Source organism: Tamandua tetradactyla, chromosome 12 (assembly GCF_023851605.1).
Source record: "Tamandua tetradactyla isolate mTamTet1 chromosome 12, mTamTet1.pri, whole genome shotgun sequence".
NCBI classification, from domain to species: domain Eukaryota; kingdom Metazoa; phylum Chordata; class Mammalia; order Pilosa; family Myrmecophagidae; genus Tamandua; species Tamandua tetradactyla.
Genome location: NC_135338.1, coordinates 75,093,841 through 75,114,539, shown reverse-complemented (window position 1 = coordinate 75,114,539; position 20,699 = coordinate 75,093,841). Strand labels below are relative to the sequence as shown.

The 20,699-nt window shown below is 36.8% G+C and overlaps 1 protein-coding gene across 1 annotated transcript in view; it reads right to left on the bottom strand.

Moving 5' to 3' along the window:
* The window catches only part of OCA2 (OCA2 melanosomal transmembrane protein), a 366,025-nt gene that overhangs the window by 164,813 nt on the left and 180,513 nt on the right, over positions 1 to 20,699 (bottom strand). The window contains exon 18 of the mRNA XM_077122323.1: positions 13,697 to 13,824. Within this exon, the coding sequence (XP_076978438.1) occupies positions 13,697 to 13,824 (128 nt within the window). The remainder of the gene's footprint in view (positions 1 to 13,696; positions 13,825 to 20,699) is intronic.

Genomic DNA, 20,699 nt, shown 5'->3' with positions numbered 1-20,699 from the left:
TTGATTTAAACATTTTTATGCCCTTAGAACTGTAAACTTATAACTTAATAAATTTCCTTTATTAAGACCAGCTCATTTCTGGTATATTCTATTTCTGGTAGCATTAACAAATTAAAACATTTCCACTGGGGAAGGCTAACCAACAGATAACTGAAGATTGGAGAAAGTGAGTGCTCTATATGAAATGCCTACACAAATGGACAATGATTGGGGAAAACTTTGCACTGGGCCAGGGATCAAGACATCATGTGACTGTTCCATCTGTTCTACAATTCCACAGGTGTGGACCTTATTGAAAGAATGAATGGATTGTTAAAGGGACAGCTATAAGATGATAAGAGGTCCCTGCAGCAGTGGACTAAGAGACTCTGTCAGGCCTTAACTCACTTGAGTGCAATGCCATGGGCTGCTGCACCTGCCCCTATTGAAATACTGATGGCTGGATCAATGCAAGCCCTGAGAATACAAGTCAAAGGGCCCACTTTTGTGCAGATGGAAAAGGGAAATGACAATAATTTGTTGTGGACTGTGCCTCAGACCATAAAAAAATGGGGAAAATAATGCCAATTGGCCTTAGTGTTGGCCTATGCAGTCATGTGGTTAGAATTCAAAGTCCTTGCAGCATAGGAGTCACCCATAATATTGTAATACAACTTCAAATTATACAGAAAATGCCTGTTAAAACCCTTATCACCAATCTTGGGCCTCCTATTCCCACAGGAACCTTATGCATAATTATGTGAACCCTTCTCATGCCCAGATTAACAACTGATATAACAGTGGAGGACTCTCAAGATTTGCAGGGGGACAATATCTGGTATTTAACACCCACTCGCCATAATGTTCCTCTGCTGGTACCTTGTTATCAACCAATGGAACTCTAGCATATATAGCATTAGATCAGCAGGAATTACACCTTATTGTTCCCCATAAACATCTTTCTTTTTACCCTTGGCACCCTAGCAAATACCTTTCATCAGTGGTCTTCAGTAGTAATTAATGCCCACAGTATGACCCAGTGTTGGGTTTGCAAGGACTTAACATCTTCGGATGTTACTGGCCTTCCTTAGACTGTGAACCCTGAGAATACCTCGATGGCCTGGCAGAATTCAACACATCAGAAAATCTGGAAAATAATCTTCTCATTAACACTGAAATCCAACTACCATTCTCTATTGGGCTATGCTACATATGATGGTTTAGGGTGGCAGAGCTGTAACAGTAGACCATATTGCCCCTGTCTGTAGGAATGACTTGATGAAATTCATGATGTGAGAGTGGCTACCCCCTGCCCCAAATTATGTAATTTTACTGTTAAGCTTCAAAACAATAGTCTTTCCCACTAGCAAAATAGCCTCAACCAACATGAGGCTTACCTTTCCCATAAGGAACAGCTATGGACCTGTGGGTAACATGGTTGGCCCATTTGCACAGGACAGGACATTGTATGTGAGAATAGCCCTATGTTCCTACTATTTTATATGACTCTTTACCCCATATTCCTAGTAACTTGGAAATGGGTAAAGCTAGGTATAGAATACAACACACTCCCTAGTGGTATTATCCTTTAGGCATTCAGTCACCAAGCGGAATTACATAGTTACTGAAAATTCATGTGGCATCTATAGCCAATCACACTACCCAAGCACTTAATGATTCCAAAATTGCTGTATCCTTGCTAAATGAAGAAACCACACGGCTTAGCAAAAAATAGTTTAACAAAACAGACTGGCCTTAAATATGCTCACTGTAACACAAGGTGGCATTTGTGGCTCATTGTGCAGTACTATGTATATATTCCTGATCATTCACATAATGTTTTACATGATTTAAATCATATGCAAAAGCACATATATAATATTGATCAATTATCAGTAGACCCCTTGTCTAAATGGTTTGATTCCCTTTCTTGGTCATTGTGGCATCTCTTTGTAGGGTTATTATCTCTGTATGTGGGACTCCTAGTGCTCTGTTGTCTCTTAGGATGTTGTTGTAGGATATGGATGCAATGTCTGTCCTATGGTTAACATACCCTGCTGTGGGGGTGGACTGTGGGACCCAGGGCCTGGACGCCTGCTCTGTGTTGAAAGTAAGGTGCTACACGTAGCCACCTACATAACCCAGACATAAGTCAAACACCAACAGACCTCTTCAGAGGGGAAAAGAATGTACAGATGGTATCACAAACTACTTATCTAGTAAAGCATTGTATTAGTTAGGGTTCTCTCGAGGAAGAGAATCAACAGCCAACACTCACAAACATAAAATTTATAAAAGTGTCTCATGTAACTGTGGGAATGCAGAGTCCAAAATCTGCAGGGCAGGCTGTGAAGCCGATGATTCTGAAGGTGGGTCTGGATGAATTCCACAGGAGAGGCTTGCCAGCCAAAGCAGGAAGCGAGCCTGTCTCTTCTGAATCCTCCTTAAAAGGCTTCCAGTGATTAGACTAAGCATCATTTATTGTAGAAGACACTCTCCTTGGCTGATTACAATTGGAATCAGCTGTGGATGCAGCTGATATGATCATGATTTAATTCTATGAAATGTCCTCATCACAAAAGACAGGCCAGCATTGCCCAGCCAGACAAACAGGTACCACCACTTAGCCAATTTGACACATGAACATGACCACGATGAGCATTAAAATTCCTCTTCCCTGATATGTTAATACAATATCTCCAAGCTCCCGTGTCATGAGACCCTGCTGAAATTCTGTTCCCATATCCTATGGAATGTTCTTGTTCTAAACTCTTATGCTGCAATTTGCTAAAGCTACTGAAATGCAATATACCAGAAATGGTTTGGCTTTTATAAAGGGGATTTAGTAAGTTACAAGTTTAAAGTTCTAAGGCCATAAGATTGTCCATACTAAGGGATCCACAGAGAGACAGAAGGGAAGTCAAATAACTGGCATCTGCTGGTCTCTGTTCTCAGTTCTGCTGCTTCCAACTTCCTGTTCCAGCGGTTTCCTCTCTAAAGGGCCAAAGATTTCTTCTCTTCCGGCTTCTGGCTTCAAACAGATCTGTCAGCTCCTTTTGCTTCTCCATATATCTGCATCTATGTTGGTTCTGAAGCAATTGTGCTTTTCCACAATGTCTCCCTTTTTAAAGGACTCCAGTAAACTTATCAAGACCAATCTTAAATGGATGGAGTCACATCTCCATTTATTCAAAAGTTCACACCCACAACTGGGTGTGTCCAAGAAAACAACCTAATCAAGAGGCCATACCCACAACTGATTTGGTCAATTTCCATGAAAAGACTCTAATCAAAGACTCCACACCAAATGATAGGTCTAACCCCACAAGATTGGATCAGAGTTGAAAGAAAATGGCCTTTCTGGGGTACATAACAGTTTCAAACTAGCACATCTTTTAAGCTTCCCTTTATACCGCTTGCCTTTGGGGCATACTAACTTCCTGAACAGCTGCCTTAGGGACAATCTTCTCTTATTTGTGATTTCTGAAAAAACTCACATCTGACTCCATGCCTAGCATGTTCTTCAGTCTTGTGGCTGTGCCACCTTGAGCTTTCAAGAGCTGGGTTGGAACAGATATTAGCTTGAATTCACATGAAGCAAGAAAAATTACACTAAAGGTAACTACCTAGATAAATGTAAAATATAATATAAAGGTACTTTTTGTTTGTAACTCCTTTTTCTTCCTACCTCATTTAAAAGAAAACTACAAAAACCAATAACTATAAATCTCCATTGGCAGGTACACACCATATAACAACATAATCAGTGAAAATAACCACACATAGGAGGAGGGAAATAGAACTATTTGGAAACAAAGTTGTACATTATTGAATTAAGTTGGTAATAATTTGAATTTGATTGTTACAAATTAATATATTCATTGTTAAAACCCAGAGCAACCATCAAGAAAATAACTAAAAATATATAGTAAAAGAAATAACAAGGAAATTAGACTGATAAATTAAGAAATGCCTATTTAACAAAGAGGGCAGTAGTGAAGGAATTGAGGAATAAAGACATAAAAACATATTAAAACAAAAAGCAAAAGAGCAGATGTAAATCTTATTTCTCAGTAATTACATCATATGTAAATGGGTTAAACACAAATTAAAAGGCAGAGATTGGCATATGGATTAAAAATGATGAAACCATATGCTTTCTACAAGAGATTGATGTTATGTTAAGATGCCAAATGAAGTAAAAGTAAAAGGATGGTGTGCAAGTTTGAAAGCATTGTATACCCCCAAAAAGCCATGTCCTTTAATCCTAATTCAATATTGCTGGATGGAAACATTTTTATTAGATTATTTCCAAGGAAATGTAGCACTCCCAGTTATGGGGGTGACCTTTTGATGAAATTATCTCCAAGGAGATGCGACACACCCAATTTGGGTGTGACCCTTTGATTATATGGAGATGTCCCTTCACCCATTCAAGGTGGATCTTGATTAGTTTACTTGGGTTCTTTAAAAGAGGAAACATTTTGGAGAAAGTTCAGAGCTGATATAGATGCTTAGAGAACAGTTGCTTCAGAGCTGACAGAGGACAGATATTTAAAGATGCTTGGAGTGCCAGCAGAGAGAGCAGATGCCTAGACATGGGCAGAGCCCAGCAGACATGGCCATGTACTTTCCCATGAGATACTAAGCAAGCCAGAACCCAGAGTCGTGTCCCAAAGAAGATAAGTGTAGTCCCATAGATGCTTAGAGAGGAAACCACCAGCATCAGAAGCTAGAAGCAACAGAACTGTGAACAAGGACCAGCAGATGCCAGCCACATGGCTTCCCAGATCAGCCTCCTATGAGCCAAGGTATCTTTCTCTGAACACTTTAGTTAGGAAATATTTATGGCCTTTGAGCCATAAAATTGTAACAATAAATTCCCTTTTTAAAAAATGTTCCATTTCTTGTATATTGCTTTCAATAACAAATTAACAAATTAATATAAATGGCAGAGGCATACCATGCAAATAATAACCAAAAGACAGCTGGAGTGACTATGCCAATATCAGAATATATATTTTATGAGAAATATTGAAAATTTACATAATTGAAGGGGAAAATAGACAACTCAATAATTCAATAGTTGGAATTTCCAATATTCCACTTTTAATAATGGATAGAAAAATTAAGAAGAAGATTTACAAGGAATGAGAATAATTTAACATTATAAAGCAACACTACACAGAGAGAGAGAACACTTCTTTGGGACACAACTCCACCCAACAACCAGAGAATATACATTTCTTCTCAAGTATACAGAACATTCTACATTATAACCATACGCTAAGCCATAAATCAAGTCTCAATAAATATAAAAGTACTGAAATCATACTGAGTTTTTTCTCTGGCCAAAGGTAAATTAGAAAATACTTTGTTGATGAGTGAAAAAAGAATATGTCAAAATTATGGGAGGCAGCAAAAGGAGTGTTCAGAGGAAAATTAATAACTGTAAATGTCTACATTAAAAAAAAAGGAGTCAAATCAAAAGTTGAACTTTCTGCCTTAAGAAACTAGAAAAAGAGCAAATTAAATCCAAAGTAAGCACAAGGAAGGGGATACTGAAGATAAATAAAATAGAAAATGAGAAAATCAATTTTTAAAAAAGTTCATTCTCTGAAAAGATCAATAAAATTAAAGACCTTAAGACAGACTGACTAAGAAAAAGGAAAAAGACTCAAATTACAAAAATCAGCAATGGAACAGGGGACATTATTGCTGACTGACATTACAGAAATAAAATGGATTATAAGGGAAAAATACAAAACAAATTAGAGAGATATGGGGCAAAATGGCAACATAGTGAGGTGTGGAATTTAGTTTGTCCTCTGGAGTAGCTAATAAATACCCAGGAATTGTATGGAAAAACTGTTGGGAGCACATCAGTGACTGGACACACACCATAAACCAGTCTGAAATCAGTGAAATGGCTGAGATCCCACACAGAACTGTAAGTCTCCTAAGCCATGGAAGCCAGTGCCCCTCACTGACAGGTATGGCAGATAGGTTCCCTGAGGGGAAAGGAAACAGACTTTACTAGTAGCAAGGAATTAGCTCAACCAAGCTCCAATTGCAGAATTAATTAACAAATTCCAACTGATGAAAACAGGCTCCAAGCACAGATAAACCTGGAGTAAGCACTAAAGGAACTAGGAATTTTCACTCTGACAAAGAGGAGGTGGGACTATTGGGTCAATAACAGAGGCTTTTTGAGTTGGACAGCTCAAAATACTGGAAAAGGGCTAGATCCCAAGAAAAGGGGGCACATAGAGCCTGGCGACACATAAAGCCACAACCAACTCCAACTCTTGACTGGCAAACCCAGGTAGCAGGGGTCCAGCTCTGAAAAGTCTTTTTGTTTTCATATTCTTAACAGCTCATTAGATAGAACTGGAAGCACTTTCAGGCTCCCGCACTGCCCCAGGCAAGGGTGGATTTAAGGCATGATTGAGACACAAAGTGGCTAGTCAGTGATTGGAGTTAATCCCCTAAAGGGTGGATCATCCCCAAGAAAAGGGACAGGGCCCAGTTCAAGTGGCAGCACTGTTTCAGGGACTTCAGGCCCCAGGGGCTGGAAAACAGAAGCAACCTAAGACCACCCTCTATCTCAGTTTCTGTCTAAACCACACAAATGGCAGGGAAAGGCTGCTGAAATAGGCACCACATCACGTGGTGAAGCTGTGGGCAGACAAGTACCACATGCTGGGCGGTACAGAAAAGTACAGAGTCTAGAGGCTTCATAAGAAAGTCTGACAACCTGCTTGGTCTCATACTTACGGAAACGTTTATTGGCTACTCTCTCCTCCTGAGACATGGTTGATCTGGGAAAATCTGACTGGAGTCAATAATATCTGAGGAAACCCTCCCCAAAAAGAGAGGTTCCATATAGGTAGGGCAAGAATCAGAAAAACAAGGCCTGAAAAATTCTGATCAATTAAACAGAACCTGTGTTAGAGGTCTAGAATAAGTTGAAAGTGCATACCAAAGAACGGATAGAGAACAAAGCCATTCAACATGAAAATCCTAGGTAAAAGAGTGAAAAGGACCTTCAGAATATACTAATTAAGGAAATCAAATGCCTATATGACAGCAAAAAATAACAAGTTATACTAGGAAAATTGAAGACATGGTTCAATCAAAGGATAAAAACCAACATTTTAAATGAGATACTGGAGTTGTAGAACTAATTCAGGATATATGAACAGACTTGCAGAGTCTCACCAAAAAAATCAAACAACAAGTTGAGGGACAATATGGCAGAACAGATGAAAGACATAAAGAAGACATTGGGCAAACATAAAGAAGAACTCAAAAGTTTAAAGAAACAAGTCACAGAACTTGTTTTATAAATAAATAAAAGGCTAAATGAAGAGATGAAAAAAACAATGGAGACCTACAACAATAGATTAGAATAGGCAGAAGAACGGATTAGGGAACCAGAGTACAGAACATCTGAAATCCAACACACAAAAGAAAAGATAGGGGAAAGAATGGAAAAATATGATCAGACCTCAAGGAATTGAATGACAACATGAAACCTATTAATATACATGTTATGGGTGTCCAGAAGGCAAAGAGAAGAGAAAAGGAACAGAAAAATCAATGAAGGAAATAATCCCAGAAAATTTGCCATCTCTTATGAAAGATATAAAATAATAGGTCCAAGAAGCATAGCATACCTCAAACAGAATAGACCCAAAAGACATACGTCAAGACACTTACTAATCATATTTTCAAGTGTCAAAGACAAAGAGGGAATTTTGAAGGTGGCAAGAGAAAAGCAATCCATCACATTGAAGAGAAGCCCAATAAGACTTCTTAGTATATGTGGATTTCTCAGTAGAAACCATGGAGCAAGAAGGTAGTGGTATGACATATTTAAAATTGTGAAAAAGAAAAACTGCCAACCAAGAATTCTATACTCAGCAAAACTCTCCTTTGAAAATGAGGGTGAGGTTAAAATATTTTTCAGAGAAACAATAACTAAGAGAATTTGTGACTAAGAGATGAGCTGTACAAGAAATACTAAAGGGAACACTGCACCAAGTTCAGAAAGACAGCAGAGAGAGGTCTGGAGAGGAATGTAGAAATTAAGATTATCAGTAAACATAAAAAAGAGGAAACAATTTGGAATGACATATAAAATCCAAAAGACAAAATGGTAGAAGTACTGCCTTTGTAGCAATAACACTGAATGATAATGGATTAAACTCCTCAATCAAAAGACATAGACTGGCAGTATAGATTTAAAAACAGGACCCATCCATATGCTGTCTGCAGGAGACTCACTTTAGACCCAAGGACAAAAATAGATTTAAGGTGAAAGATTGTAAAAAAAAATTTCATGCAAACAACTGGAAAAGAGCAGGGGTAGCTATACTAAAAGCTGACAAATTAGACTTCAAATGTGAAACAATTCAGAGACAAAGAAGGACACCATGTATTAATAAAAGGTACAATTCAACAAGAAAACATAACAATCATAAACATTTATACATCAAGCCAGAGTGCCCCAAAATATAGGAGGCAAATGCTGACAACACTGAAGGGAGAGGTAGACACCTCTACAATAATAGTTAGAGACATCAATCCCCTGCTCTCATCAATGGCTACAACATCTAAAGACAGAATTAATATGGAAATAAAGATTTTGGATAATACAGTAAGTGAACTAGACTTAACAGACAATTACAGCACATTACACAATACAACAACAGGATGTACATTTTTCTCAAGTGCTCATGGATCATTCTCAAGGATAGACCAAATGCTGGGTCACAAAGCAAGTCTCAATAAATTAAAAAAGACTGAAATTATACAAAACACTTTTTCAGATCATAATGAAATAAAGTCGGAAATAACTAATAGGCAGAGGGACAGAAATTCACAAATATATGGAGGCTAAACCACACACTCTTAAACAAGCAGTGGGTCAAGGAAGAAATTACAAGAGAATTCAGTAAATATCTCAAGGCAAATGAAAGTGAAAACACAGTATACCAAAATTTATGGGCTGCAGCAAATGTGGTGCTGAGCAGGGAATTTATTTTCCAAATGCTTGTATTAAAAAAGAAAGAAAAAAAATCAAGGAATAAACTGTTCACCTGAAAGAACTAGAGAAAGAACAGTAAACTAACCCCAAATCAAACAGAAAGAAAGAAATAACAAAAATTAGAGCAGAAATAAGTGAAATTGAGATTATGCAAAAAAAAATAGTAAAAAAATCAACAAAACCAGAAGTTGGTTCTTTGATAAAATCAATAAAATTGATGGATCCTTAGTTAGGCTGACAAAAAAGAGAGAGAGAAGATACAAATAAATAAAATCAGAAATAGCAGAGGGGACATAACCACTGACCCTGCAGAAGTAAAGGAGGTAATGAAAGAATACTATGAGTAACTATATCCTAATAAACTAGACAACATAGATGGAATGGATAACTTCTTAGAAAGTCAGGAACAACCAACATTGACTCAAGAAGAAATAGATGACTTCAACAAAACAATTACAAGTAAAGAGATTGAGTCAATCATCAAGAAGCTCCCCAAAAAAGAGAAGTCCAGGACAAGATGGTTTCACACGTGAATTCTACCAAGAATTTAAGGAGGAATTGATACCCATTCTGCTCAAAATCCTCAAAAATATTGAATAGGAGGGAAAGCTACCTAATTCTGTGAAGCCAAAATCACCCTAATACCAAAGCCAGACAAAGATAATACAAGAAAAGAAAATTACAGACCCAATCCCTTTAATGAATGTAGATGCAAACTCCTCAACAAAATATTTGCAAATGAAATCCAGCAGCACATTAAAAGAATTATACACCATGACTGAGTGGGATTTATTCCAGGTGTGCAAGACTGGTTCAACACAAGAAAATCAATAATGTAATATACCATATCAATAAGTCAAAGGGGAAAACACACATGATCATCTTGATTGGTGTAGGAAAGGTATTTGAAAAAATTTAATATACTTTCTTGGTGAAAACACTTCAAAGGATAGGAATACAAGGGCATACGTCAACATAATAAAGGGAATACATGAAAAACCCAAGAACTAACACCATCGTCAATGGGGAAAGACTGAGAGCTTTCCCTCTAAGATCAGGAACAACACAATGATACCTGCTGTCACCACTGCTACCAACATTGTGTGGAAGTTCTAGTCAGAGCAATTAGACAAGAAAAAGAAATAAAAGTCATCCAAAATGGAAAGGAAGAAGTAAAACTGTCACTATTTGCAGAAAATATACTATACTAGAGTTAATAAATACATACAGCAAAGTGGCAGGATACAAGATCAACACTAAAAAATCAGTAGGGTTTCTATACAGTAATAATGAGAAACCTGAAGAAAAAATTCCATTTACAACAGCATTCAAAAGAATCAAATGTCTAGGAACAAATTTAAGGACACAAAACACCTATACACGGAAAACTATAAGAAATTGCTAAGAGAAATCATGGAAGACAAAAATAAATGGAAAAGCATATCATGTTCATGAACTGGAAGACTATATTAGTAAGAGTTCTCTAGAGAAACAGAACCAACAAGAGATATCTGTAAATATGAAATTTATAAAGGTATATCCTGCAACCGTGGGAATGGAAGAGTCCAAAATCCATAGGGCAGGTTGAGAAGCTGGCAGCTCTGATGAAGGTTCTGGATGAACTCCACAGGAAAGGCTCCCAGTCTGAAGAAGTAGTGAAAAAGTATCTCTTCTTCCTTAAAAGCTTTCTGCTAATTGGATTATCTTGTTGGGGGATGGGGAGGTTACACCTTAGTTGATATCAGATGTAAACACGTAAATTTGAAACCTAATGAATTCCCATATTAAAAGCTAACCTATTTCTGGTATATTCTGGAAGCTCTAGCAAAGCAAAACATAAGGTTTGTCTCTTCTAAAAAAGATGCATTGCCATTCACTAAATAAATTCATTTAAGAGAAGGGCAGAACAGAAAAATGAAAAAAAAGTCCATAATTTTTGACAAACATCCCAAAGCAAATAATAAGGAAATAAATAAAGGTTCAAATTATGAATTAAGAGGTACAAGACTGTTTTTGTTCAAGCTAAAAATAGCTAAACAAGTCAACTTAGTCTGATTCATACAAAAATTATCATTTGCCATATGACTTACATTTCAATTTTGAAAAATTATCATTTTAAAATATGATTTTCTGAAAAGCACATTTAAGAAACATAATAAACCTTTTCTCCAAATAGTGATGATGAAATTGGGCAAAATGGTCAAAAACAATCATTTCAGAACTCTGGAAACTGACCAGATGTCTACAGCAAATTGAAAAGAATTCCTTCAAGAAAAATTTAAAAATAAAAAAAAACTACTGCACCTCGTGTAAGGAAGACTGGTGTTTAGTCTTGGTCTGCTCCCAGTTCCCACCCATAGGCCTGTAAGTACAGGGCAAATCAGAATGACGATCAGTTTTGTTGCTGGAGGGAATAAATTGATTTGGGTGAAGGGGAAAATTCCCACACCTCTGGGCACTATTCGGAAACAGAAGTGATCTTGGTACATTCAAATGGGAAAAGCCAACCCTACAACTAGCTGAGGTACGATTATGGTGGGAGCAAGCAATAGGCCAGAAAACTACCTAGAAAGTCAATGAGGAGCAGAGATGCTGCCAAGAGACAACCATAATGAACTCTGATAAGCTTCCACCTACCCTTGATGGCCCAGAAGGCTGCACTCATGCACAAGACTATGTGTGTAATCAGAAGAGATCAGTGAAATCTGGATATACACACATCCCTGGCTGAAGATAAATTTCTCCCACTGTCCTTAGAAAGCCAGGTTTAAAATTATAAACAAAATTAAAAATAAACCTGAGCAGAGGAATAAGCTGTCATATACTTCAGAAGAGTGGGAGCTAGAATTGACTGTGAATGGGTATGAGGGATCTTTGAGGGACTATGGAAATGTTTAAATTTACTAAAAATAATTGAATTGTACACTTAAAATGGGTGATTTTAGGATATGTAAATTATACTTCAATAAAGTTTTTAAAAATTCCAATGTTGGGAGGTACGAAGGTGACTCAGTGGCATAATTCTCGCCTACAGTGCCGGAGACCCAGATTCGATTCCCAGTGCCTGCTCATGCCAAAAAAAAAAAAAAAAGTTCAGTGTTTACCACTGAGGCAGGCTAGAACAGGAACCTGAGGGAACAGAAAACACTGTGAGGAAGCCTTTAAGCAATGACGGCTGATCAAGGTCAGGAGGAACTGTCCTATACAGACAACCTGCCTGGGGCTACCCACCCATGCAAAACACCACCCGAATGCACTATCTACCAACAGACACCACCCTGGAAAGAAGGGAGGGTAGGAAAAAGAGCCCTGAACAAGGAGGGAGAAGGGGGAGCTAGTAAAGCTAAGCAATAAACAGCACCTGGGGCCGACCAATGTTGCCTGAGTGAGTCATCTGTGATCAAACATCCGCAAAGTTTGGAGAAGGGGAAAGTAGTAAAATAGTTAATAAAATTATAAAAGGAACAAAAATCTATAAAAGCAGATTGCCCCACAGTGCCAGGACCGCTAGAGTCTTGCCTCTGGCTTCTTGCTAGAGTGCCCACACGTCTTTTCACATGTTCTACATTTTCTACCCTCTTGCTCTATCGGGACTGTGCCCTTGAATTCTTTCCTGTGGCATGGCCAAGGAACTAGGAACTCAAATCAGGCAACTCCATCAACACAAAACTGAAGAATATATGCAAAAACTCAGATGAGATCATTTACCCTGAAATAAATATGTAATTCAGACACAGACTTTCAAAGGTAAATTATGGAAACAGTAACCAGAATTCTTCCCTCTATATTCTATGTGTACATTTAGAAAGAACAGTGAGAAAGGAAAAGATGATGGTTTTTGAATAAGGAACCAGGGATATCTAATACGTAATTCAACCCCAAATTTCTGACAAATCAGAAAGCCCACCTGAGTCACTCAATTACATCTACTCATTACATTATAGATAAAACCTAGATTTCAAAAGTTCAAGGGAACTGTCTTCAAAACAAGAGCATCAAGGTTTCACTCAAGAGAAGAATGGAAACGAAATGCATTTGTCATCATAACATGAAGGTAATGAATGTGGGCATCTGGTGTGCATAGGAGGAACCTTCAGGGATTTTAATTTTCCTAAAAAAATTTTCTAACGTGTTAGTAATGCTTTGTAACTGAGGAAGATAAGTTAGTAAATGAAATCTCAACATTTAAAACTATTGTAAATTTGTAACAACAATTGTATTGGAAACAATCCACACAATTCACTCATTTCTATTGTAGTCTTCTCCATGATAACATATAAATATTTACTCAAATATTACATAAAATGAAATAAATTATCAAGGTACTATTACTCTGCAAACATCATGTAACAAGTCCTATTGCTCCAAATGTAACTTAGAACAAATTTACCTTATAGCAAATGAAATTAGAACAAGTTTTTTTCAAACCGCAAAGATAAATTCAGAAAAAAGCAACAATAACCAAGTGCACAATTTTGTAGAAATAGTGGTGACTGATATAAAAGATGGTTTAATTTAAAATAGTCTAATTACAGCCTCCATCATTTTCCATTTAGTGATTATGTGGAAAGACTTATATACTTAGGCTTTCTTCATTCGTTAAATATAACCTGAAATACAGAACTCAGGTAAAAAAATCATATTGCAAAAATTTTGAAGTCTTACCTGCATCAGAACAAAGAGTGCTGCAAAGAATAGAAGGGTTGCCCATTCCACTCTGTGTAGAATTATCTCAAAATCATGAATGTCAGCTAAAATTAACAACCAGATGGCACCCAGAATAGCAATCCATCCTGAAAAAAATAAGTAAATAGTATCTAAATGTAGTTTAACACTTAATATACCACACAACTAAATTTTATCTTCTGACTGCATTTTTTTCTTTTTTGAAGGATAACTGATATGTAGTAAATTTGCATATTTAAAACATATAATTAAAATTTTGACATGAGTACGCCCATGAAACCATTATTGCAATCAATATAATGCAAATACCCATCGACCCCAAAAGTTTACACAGGTCCATGTTCTCTTACTTCCCTCTGACTTCTGTCATCCTACCATCCCCAGGAAACCATACATCTGTTTTCTTTCACTAAGATTAGTTTACACATTCTCAACTTTTCTATACTGTGTTTTTATATATGTATTATACAGTATATATATATATACTGTATTTATAAATTCTTCCATTTAGCCTAATTATTTTCAAATTCATCTGTGTGTGGCGTGTGTATCACTAGTTCATCCTTTTTACTGCTGAGTAATATTCCACTGTATGGCTGTGCATACAGTGTCCACATCCATTCACCTGTTGAACATTTGGACTGCTTCCAGTTTTGACTATTACAAATAAACATGGAATGAGCATGTGTATAACAGTTCTTTGTAGGGATATATACTTTAATTTTCACTGGGTAAATACTCAGGAATGGAATGGTTGGATTATATAAATTAATGTTTTGTCATACAGAATGCTTATATATTAAGAAATTGAAAAACTATTTTTCATAATGGTTTTATGATTTTGCAATCCCATTATTCAGGTATAAAAGTTCCAATTCCTCCACATCCTCACTAATATTTGCTTAGTCTTTTTCATTTTAGACATTATAACAGATTGCAGTGGTTTACTTTGTAGTTTCAAATTGCCTTTCCATAATAACAAAGGATGTTGAGCATTTTTCCATGCATTTATTTGCCACTTATACATCTTCTTTAATGAAGCGTCTATTCAAATCTGTTCTTTTTTTTCATTTGGTAGAATAAATGAAAACCAAAATAAACATAAGAAAAAAATAATAAAGATTAGTGCAACAATCAACGAAACAGAAAAATACTAGACAATGTCAGTGATACCAAATCTGGCTCTTTGAGAAGATCTGAAAATTCATAAACCTTTAGCCATTCTGATCAGGACAAAAAATGAAGAGACAAAAACTACTGATATCAAGCATAAGATCAGTGGCACGACTATAGATTCTGCAAACATAAACACTGTACTAATATTCACTGCCATAACAAATTACCACAAACTTAGTGGTTTAAGAATACCCACTTATTATGCACAGTTTTCATAAGTCAGAAGTATGATGAGCTCAGCTGAGACTCTGCTTGCTGACTCATAAAACTAAAGTCAAGGTACTAGCAGGATGGCATTTCTTTCTGTAGGTTCTTGGAGAGAATCTGTTTCCTTGCTCATTCAGGTGGTTGTCAGAATTCAGTTCCTTGCAAAGGCAGAACTGAAATTCCCATTTTCTTTTGGCCATTTCCCAGGTGGTATTCTCAGCTTCTAGGGGTCCCAGTTTCCTTAGCTCATGACCCCCTTCCTCCATCTTCAAAGCCAGCAGCAGTGGGTCAAGTTCCTCTCACACTTCAAATCTCTCCTATCTCTTCTTCTATCAATATCTTTGATTGATTCTTCTACCTCCCATTTCCAATTTTAAAGGTCCATGTGAATACCTTGAGCTCACCTGGATAATACAGAAAAATATCCCTATATTAAAGTTTGTAACCTTAACTCCATCTGCAAAGTCTCTTTTGCCATGGAACAATATAACACACACAGGCATTAACACTAAAGATTACAGTGTGTATATATTTGTAAGGGGACATTATTCTGCCTATGACAAAAGGTTAATAAAGAAATTTATTAAGTACTATATGCCAATAAATTTAACAAACTACATGAAAAAACTACCAAACTTCACTGAAGAAGAAATAGATACTGAATAGCATTACATCCATTAAAAGAAATGAATTTACAATTAAAAACCTTCCAACAAAGAAAACTCTAGGGACAGATAGCTTCACTACAGAATTCTATCCAACACTTAAGAAATAATATAACCTCTACACAAACTCTGTCAAAAAATGGAATAGTAGGCCTCATTCTGAGGCCATCATTAGCCTTGTAAGAAAGATATTACAAGTAAAGAAAACTACAGACCGATATACCTTATATGCTGGTTTGAAAGGATGTATGTACCCCAGAAAAACCATGTTCTAATCCTAATCCCATTTTGTAAAGGCAGCCATTTCTTCTAGTATTGTATGTTTAAAACTGTAATTAGATCATCTCCCTGGAGATGTGATTTAATCAAGAGTGCTGGTTAAACTGGATTACGTAGAGGCATGTCTCCACCCATTTGGGTGGGTCTTGATTAGTTTCTGAAGTCCTATAAAAGAGGAAATATTTTGGAGAATGAGTGAGATTCAGAGAGAGCAGAGCAGAATGACATAGCCACGAGAAGCAGAGTTCACCAGCCAGCGATGAAGAAGGAAAATGCCTCCCGGGGAGCTTCATGAAGCAGGAAGCCAGGAGAAGAAGCTAGCAGATGATGCTGTGTTCGCCATGTACCCTTCCAGATGAGAGAGGAACCCTGACTGTGTTACCATGTGCCTTTCCAGATGAGAGAGAAACGCTGACTGTGTTCACCATGTGCCTTCTCATTAGAGACAGAAACCCTGAACTTCATCAGCCTTCTTGAACCAAAGTATCTTTACCTGGATGCTTTTGATTAGACATTTCTACAGACTTGTTGTAATTGGGACATTTTCTTGGCCTTAGAACTATAAACCAGCAACTTATTAAATTCCCCTTTTAAAAAGCCATTCCTATTCTGGTACATTGCATTCCAGCAGCTAGCAAACTAGAACAACGTATTAACATAGTTGTAAAAATTTTTAACAAAAAGTTAGCAAAATGAATCCAACACTGTACAGAAAGGACATACATCATGACCAAGTACTATTTATCCTAAGATTCTACAGTTGATTTAACATTTGAAAATAAATTCTATGTAATTAATTATATTAATATGCTAGAAAATATGATCATCTCAAAAGATGCAGAAGTAGCATTTGACTAAATCCAACAACCTTTACTGGTAAAAATTCTCAGAAAACTAGGAACAGAAGGAAAGTTACTCACTCTGATGAAAGCCATCCATGAAAAATTTTAACTAACATCATACTGAATGATGAAAGATGGCATGCTTGCCTCCCAGAATCATAAACGAGGCAAGGATGTCTGTTTTCACCATTTCCATTCAACACTTTTCTTGGGGTTGCAGCCAATGCAACAAGGTAAGAAAAAGAAAAAAATGGCATCCAACTTGGAAAGCAAGGAATAAAATTCTCTTTATTCACAGACAACATGATGTTGAAAATCAGACAAAATCTTTAAAAATGGTGCTAGAGCTTACAAGTGAAATTTAGTAAATACCTTACAGGATGTGAGGTAAATAAACAAAAATCAATGGTATTTCTATATACTAGGAATGACTAGGAGATGAAGGGACTGATAGATTATACAACAGTGCAACAATGTTGGAAAACATTTTGTCAGTTTTTTAAAAACATTATCTATTGGCCTGCCATATCATCTAAACATTCAACTCCTAGATATTTATCCAAAAGGAATTATACAAAGAATCAAGCATGTTCATTGTAGCTTTATTTAGTAGCCAAAAACTGGGAACAATCAAAAAATCCATCAACCGGTGAATGGAGGCATAGTCATACAATGGAATGAACCATCAATGTACATTAATACATGGATAAATCTTATAATAATTATGCTGAATGAAAGAAGCTAGACACAAAAAAATACATAGTATATGATTTTATTTATAGAAACATCTATAAAATGTAAACTAATATAAGACAGGGTTTGATAAACTATAGTCTGCTGGTTAATCCAGTCTACTGTCTGTTTTTGTAAATAAATTTTTATAGACCACAGCTACAGCCATTCAGTAGCTTTCTATGAATGCTTTAGTGCTAAAACAGCAGAGCTGCATACTCACAAAAAAAAGAGTATATGTTCCAAGTAAAAGTCTCCCTGACAACGTGAATCATGGCTCCCAAAGGTGAGTCTAACCATGGCACCATAGGATCAACAATACCTCCCTGACCAAAAGGGGGAAAAGAAATGTAATAAAATAAGGCATCAGTGGCAAAGAAAGATCAAATAGAGTCAAGAGGCTATTCTGGAGGCTACCCTTATGCAAGCTTCAGTTAGATATTGCGAATTACCATGGTTTGCTAAACCCCAATCAACATTACTCCTGTTAACTCATTTTGAGGGTGGGGGGTGCATGGTCCAGGAATCAAACTTGTGTCTTCTGCATGGAAGACAGGCATTCTAATCTCTGAACTACCCGTGCACCCCCACTCCTGTTAACTCTTAAGAACACCTGGGGCTCAAACTGGGACTCTGTAAAAGTTTCATGTGCTAAATTTGCTTTCTTGGAACCTATAATTTCCAGTGGTTTCCTAAACCAGATAAATCTTGAAATTCAGAGAGACCAGCCTCTCTGAGACTATCAACTAATTACATTCCCCTCTCCTTTATTGTCAACACCCCTTCTCAATATGGAAAATTCTGAATGGGCATTGCCTAAAGGTCCCTACAGGTTGAGAGAAGGATCAAGGGAGAAGGAGGCATTATAAGAGGAAACAGGATTTAATGAATGAGCATCACTGCTGAATCACTATACAGATATTTCTTCCAGCCTCCAGTGTTTTGGAGCAGCTAGAAGGAAAAATCTGAAATAGTGGAACAGTAATACATAACAAACTCTGACATCTATTCTGTAACTACTTATTGAAGTATACTTTGAAAATTATCCCTTTTTCTTTCTTTTCTTTGTAAATACATTATATTTCATAATAAAAACATTTTGAACAAAGGAATGTGTGGCCCTCAAAGCCTAGAATATTTATTATCTGGCTTTTTACAGAAAAGGTTAGCTAACCTCTGACCTATAGTTGTAGGAAACAGACTAAAGGTTGCCAGAGGATCATGGGTGCTGGGACAAAAAGGAGGGAGGGATTACAAAGTGGTACAAAGAAACTTTAGGGTCTTTGTGATGCTAGAGTGCTTCTCTTCACTGGGGAAAGGGCTCACACTTCACCTCTAAGGTAAATTGCAATATGTTTGTCTGTCTGTAGTGAACCTTTCTTGTAAGGTGTGCTTGGAAAACTAAAATGAACTGAGGTATCATCAATTTAACCCCAGCAAGGTGCACAAATTGACTTGTACCTGCTTATAACAAAACATGTATTTGGTAGATGTGTATATGTGTGAATTTCAGTATAGCCATTACAGAGCTTGCCCTCTCCCACCACCAAGAGTTAGAAGCTACCACTCTCTTCCCAAAAGATGGAAGGGTTCTCCCTTACCAAAGTAGTCCAACCCAGTTAAAACAGGTAGAAGAAGTAAAAATTTTCCAGTCTTAGAAAAAAACACTGAACCCTCAATTATTTACATATTTGAGGGAAAAAAAGACTTCTGAATATGAATTACTTAAGTCAATGAAATATCCTGCCAATCACAATCCTTGACAATTGTGCCAGTTTGAAGCTATTATGTACCCCAGAAAAAATCATGTCCTTTAATCCTCATTCAATATTGTTGGGTAGGAGCTTTTTGATTGTTTCCATGGAGATGTGACCCACACACTTGTGGGTGGTAACAGTTGATTAGATGGTTTCCGTGGAGATGTGTCTCCACCCATTCAAGGTGGGGTTGCTTACTGGAGCCTTTTAAGAGGGAAACATTCTGGAAAATTCTTTAGAGGTACCAGCGCCAACAAAACCCACACAGCCATAGGCCACTGGCAATGAAGAAAGAAAATGCTCCAGGGGAAGCCATTGAAGAAGCTTGGAGAGAAAGCTAGCTGAGGTTGCCATGTACCTTTCCAGCTGAGAGAAAAATCCTAAACATAAGCGGCCTTCTTGAACCAAGGCATCTTTCCCTGGATGCCTTAATTTGGACATTTCTATAGGCTTACCTTAATTTGGACATTTTCATGGTCTTAGAATGGTAAACTTATGACTTAATAATTTCCCCTTTTTAAAAGCCATTCCATTTCTGGTATATCACATTCTGTCAGCTTACAAAGTAAAACAACAATTTTCTATCTTATATTTGAAAAGAACATTAAAAATTACATTTGCTGTTGCTTCAAATTCTTGCTATTATACTTACTCTACATAGAGGGCTTAAATATAGATAATTCTCTGGAAAATCATGACAGTTAATGCATATGCCCTATAGAATTTGAACATGTATCCAAACTACTCCATGCCTTCTATTACCCCTTCTTATTTCTGTTTTCTAAAGTCACCCAGTTCTCTTCCCCTGTAAGCCATCTGCTCAGCACTTCAAAGAAGATTCCAGTTCATGTGGTCCTACCGAGAGTACCCTTAATCTGAATTGCTCTGTATGCCACTTTTGGATGCCTGCTCCGTACCAGTCTCAAAGCTTATGATACAAAAGGGGAATGGATACAAAAGTATGAGAGGCAGAGCATAAGGCCTGCACAGCATGCAAATGTGTTTGGAACACATTCTGCAGGCAGGGAGATGTCACTGAAGCTTTCTAAGCAAAGGATATTAATGCTGCCAACCTGACTGAATTCTATTACTTAAGTTATTTGAATTCCCCAGAGCACCTACCACAGTAATGAAGACAAGCAGAGCTTGCTTATTTGATCCATAACACACAATGGTTAATTCCTTGATTGAGCCCCCTAAATATAGAGTATTATATCTTTTCTTTAAAGTCTTAATAAGAAAAAATGCACAAATTTCACTTCTCATGGGTAATGTTTTTTTTTTTAATAACTAGAAATGATATCCCATTTTCTGCTCTGCTATA